Source organism: Prinia subflava, chromosome Z, assembly GCF_021018805.1.
Source record: "Prinia subflava isolate CZ2003 ecotype Zambia chromosome Z, Cam_Psub_1.2, whole genome shotgun sequence".
NCBI lineage: Eukaryota > Metazoa > Chordata > Aves > Passeriformes > Cisticolidae > Prinia > Prinia subflava.
Genome location: NC_086283.1, coordinates 4,303,124 through 4,306,864, shown reverse-complemented (window position 1 = coordinate 4,306,864; position 3,741 = coordinate 4,303,124). Strand labels below are relative to the sequence as shown.

At 58.1% G+C, this 3,741-nt stretch overlaps 1 protein-coding gene across 1 annotated transcript; it reads right to left on the bottom strand.

The window, feature by feature from the left end:
* Positions 1–206: 206 nt before the first annotated feature.
* CLDN23 (claudin 23) lies at positions 207–1,786 on the bottom strand. Its single transcript, XM_063422063.1, has one exon. It carries the CDS (start codon positions 1,559–1,561, stop codon positions 857–859), a length of 705 nt encoding a protein of 234 aa, XP_063278133.1. The 5' UTR covers positions 1,562–1,786; the 3' UTR covers positions 207–856.
* Positions 1,787–3,741: the final 1,955 nt, after the last annotated feature.

The window sequence follows — 3,741 nt, the reverse complement described above, 5'->3', positions numbered from 1 at the left end:
GTATAAGAATCTGGCCAAATAACGCTGCAAGGAAGCTGGCTTGGCTTTGTTATCCAGGGGGCTGAAAAGGATTTCAGTAGTGCAGTCCTGACCTCCTGAGTGTCCCTTACAAACCAGTGAGACCAGTTTTACCACCTCACACCAAGCTAATTTTGAAAGGGGAAATAAATGCAATTTTTTCTCTGTGATCTTCCTCCCCCCACCCTCCCCACTCCGCCCTGAAGTGGCTGTGCACAAGGAAGGAGAAATCTCTTCTAGAGCTGATTTTGACCATGGAGGAAAAGTTCTTTGGGAAAGTGCTATAAAAGCTAGCTGTGCCATTTTACAGACATTTCCTCCCTGCTTCAGGCAAAACACAGGGAAGCTGGGTGGGCCATGCCCACTGGCTCTCAGCCCAACCTGCCTGGCAGAAAGCCCATAACCATCCCACAGCACAAACCCATTGCTTTGCATTTATTTTGCTGTTTGCACAGTCCTGAGCTGAGCAAAGACATGAGACAGGTGCTCCCCTCCCCTATTGCCAGCTCTGAAGGTTCCACACTTCTGACCTGTATGTCACCTACATGCAAACACCAAAGCTGTCTCTACCCAAGCTGCTGTGCATGGTGCAGGAAGATGAGGTAAAAGCGGCATGGAGGGACTGGAGCTACCTCTGATCCTCAATCCAGCATGGCTTTGGCAGTTGTAGATCCTGGAGCACAGCAGGCTTTTGAGGAGGTTATGAGTATTCAAAACAGGTCCTTTGTCTTGTTTCCAGCCTGTTCAGAGGGGCCACAAGAGAAGGGCATGGCTTGTAGAGGCAGGGGCCAGCACTGCTCTTGATGCTGGGGAGGTGACTGCTGTTCCAGTGCTGGGGTTACAGGTCAGAGTCACAAGGAGGGCTGCTCCCCCAGGGCTGTCCATCTTGCTCATCCTCTAGCACGTCCCAGGAATTGTCATAAGCTCTAGTGGAGCACGACCCAGCCTCTGTCACAGGGGGCAAAGTGGGGGGCAATTTGGGGGCCCTGCGCTCCTTGCAGCAGTGATGGAAGCTGAGGGCCAGGGCCAGCCCCCCTAGGATCTCCAGACAGCTTCCCAAATAGCTCAGTACCAAGCTGTAGCCGACGGTCAGTGTGCTGCCAGGCGGTGCTGGCAGTGCCCACAGCTCCTGGGTGTACCAGGAGCTGGGCACGAGGCTCATGAGCCCAGAGAGGAGCAGTACCAGCCCTGCCACGCCGGCCACCAGGTGCCGGGGCTCCGGCTGCCAGCAGCGAACACCCAGGGCAGCCACCACCAAGCCCACCAGGGTGACCACCAGCGAGGAGGGCATCAGCCCTTGGGCCACCCGCACGGGCACCTGCTCAAAGTAGCCCAGCTCGTCAGCCTGCCCACAGAGGCGGTCATGGGTGCTCTGCCGCTCCCTGCATATGTCCCAGATGCCCTGCTCCCAGACAACGTCCATGGGCTGGTCAGGTACGAGGCTCACCTGCCTCCAGCTGGGTGCCAGCGTGCCCGTGAGTGTCAGCAGGAGCCCGCAGGGGCACAACACCAGCCCCACGATCATCTCCGCCGGCGTCCGCATGCTGGGGAGGCGGGTGAAGAGGGCTCCAGAGGGCTCCCGCTTGCCCGAGGACCGCGGGAGCTCCGGGTCTCACTGGACAGGAGCTGTGACACCGGTGCAGAGAGGACGGGGACTCCCGCGGCGGTCCCGGAGCCCCTCGGGCGGTCCCGGAGCCCCTCGGGCGGTCCCGGAGCCCCTCAGGCGAGCAGCCTGCGGAGCCGCCCAGGGCTGGGCAGGGCCGGGCCGTGGGGAGGTGAGGCAGGAGGCGGTGCCGGCAGGCGGAGCCCGGCCCGGGCAGGGCTGGCCGGCACCTGCCGCGGGGATAGCGCCTTCCAGGGCCGCGGGAGCCCGCGGGGAGCGCCCGAGCTCCGGCCCCCGCCGTCCCCTCGCCGGTGGCGGGATGGGGGCCGTGCCCGGGCTGCTGCGGCGGCATAGGACCCTGTTACAGCCCCCTTCATTTACTGCATGCGAGCTTATTTTGCTATAAAATTGATTAACTAATTAATGAAAATAATTAAGATGAAGTGCTGGCAGATCTCACATGTTGTAGCTGGCCCAAGAGACCTCCCCATCTCCCTGTCCTTCAAGGGAGCTCGCTGCACAGGAGCCCCTGATTTTGGCCCTGCTCCTCCCCTTCCAGGCTGCCCTCAGAGGGCACCTGCAGACACAGCAGCCTGGCTCCCGGCGGGGAGAATCTCTGGGATGTCCACTGAGACACGTACGGGAAATCACCGCATTTGAGAACTCCAGTGTGGGATTTTGAGCCCCAAAAAGCACTGGTCTTGGGGCCTCACCAAATTTCCCTGAATTTCTGCCAGTCACGCTGAGCCCAGGAGAGGGCACCATCCTCTGTGGATCAATTTGGGATGAGCAACGCTGGCTGAGCTGGAAGGCTGGCTGCCTGTGTGTGCCTCACGGCGTCTTTGCACAGCAGCTTCCTGGCCTTGGCCGTCTGTAGGGCTGGGTGGGTCTGTGCCGCACCAGCTGCTCCCGGCTCCCTTCTCCACTCCTCCGTGCCACAGCTAGATCCCGAAGCCCTGAATCCCTTCAGCTCTTTGGGTACCAGATCATTCTGGGAAGGGATTTTGAAGTTGTTGAATGCTGGATCTTAGTCCAGCCGGAAGGCAGGATTGGGTTGGACTCAGCCAAAGGCTCATGTCTCCAGCCTCGTCTGCAGAGCAGCCAGCTCCAGAAAAGGAGCACCTGGCTTTGTTGTATGCAGCCAGTAGCTTGCTAAAACTTGGCACTCCTCATCTGGGAAACTAAGCTAGGGGTTGGTGGTTCCTTTCCTGTCCAATTAACTTCCGTAACTTTTACCCTACTCCAGGCACTGACCCTGTGCCAAGACACTCACTACTGCTCTGGGACCTGTGGGTCCAACCAACACACCAAATGCTGCTGGCCTGATGTGTTTCCCGAGTCTGCCTTCTGCCATGGGATCCCTTCACAGGAACAGGTGCTGCAAGCCTGAAACCTTATAGTCCTGACCCTCTCGTGAGGCTGTGTCTGGACACTTTTCCATCTGGACACCAAGTGGAGGTTGGCTGTGACATATACTTCTCCTGGGGGAGAGGGGAGCAGAAGGAAAGGGCTGGTAGAAAGCTGGGTGGCACAGTGCCATGGAGGAGGATGTGTGCCCTTTGCTTCCTCCCAGCTCAGGAGGCTTATACTAAGGTGACAAATCACAGCCTGGTGGTAGTGCTGTCAGGTATAGCAGTGATTGCCCATGGACCCGCCAAGCCAAGCTGTGAGCAGGTGATAGCAAGCCCTGAGTCCTGCATGGCTGGCCAGGGCTTTTCTCCCCATCCCAGATGCGTGGGTGGGGCATGTGCCAGCCCTGACGGAAAGGGAGAAATTCCCAGTTTTGTTGGATTTGCCCACATTTTACCCAAAAAGGCTAAGAAACCTAGAGTGTAATGCCCACCCTGTGTTTGCAGTGCCTGCCCTAGGATCCCTCTCTCTGCAGCACTTTCCTTTTTCTCTCATCTGTTCTTCCAGCAGTGCTGTGCCCCTCTTGCCCTTGCTCATGCAAGCTTGAGTCTGGGAGGTAGCCACTCCTTGGATCTGCAACTGCAGTAGAAGCTGGATGCCAGGAGTACTACAATTATGCACCAGGGCAGGTTTAGAAACTTGAGCATTTCCAATTTATTAATAATGCCCAGGAGAATGCATCTGCCCTTTGGGCTGGTGTCCAGGCTCCT

Coding starts and splice junctions, on each gene's coding strand:
- CLDN23 (XM_063422063.1), bottom strand. CDS start 1,561: ATGCGGACGCCGGCGGAGATGATCGTGGGGCTGGTGTTGTGCCCCTGC.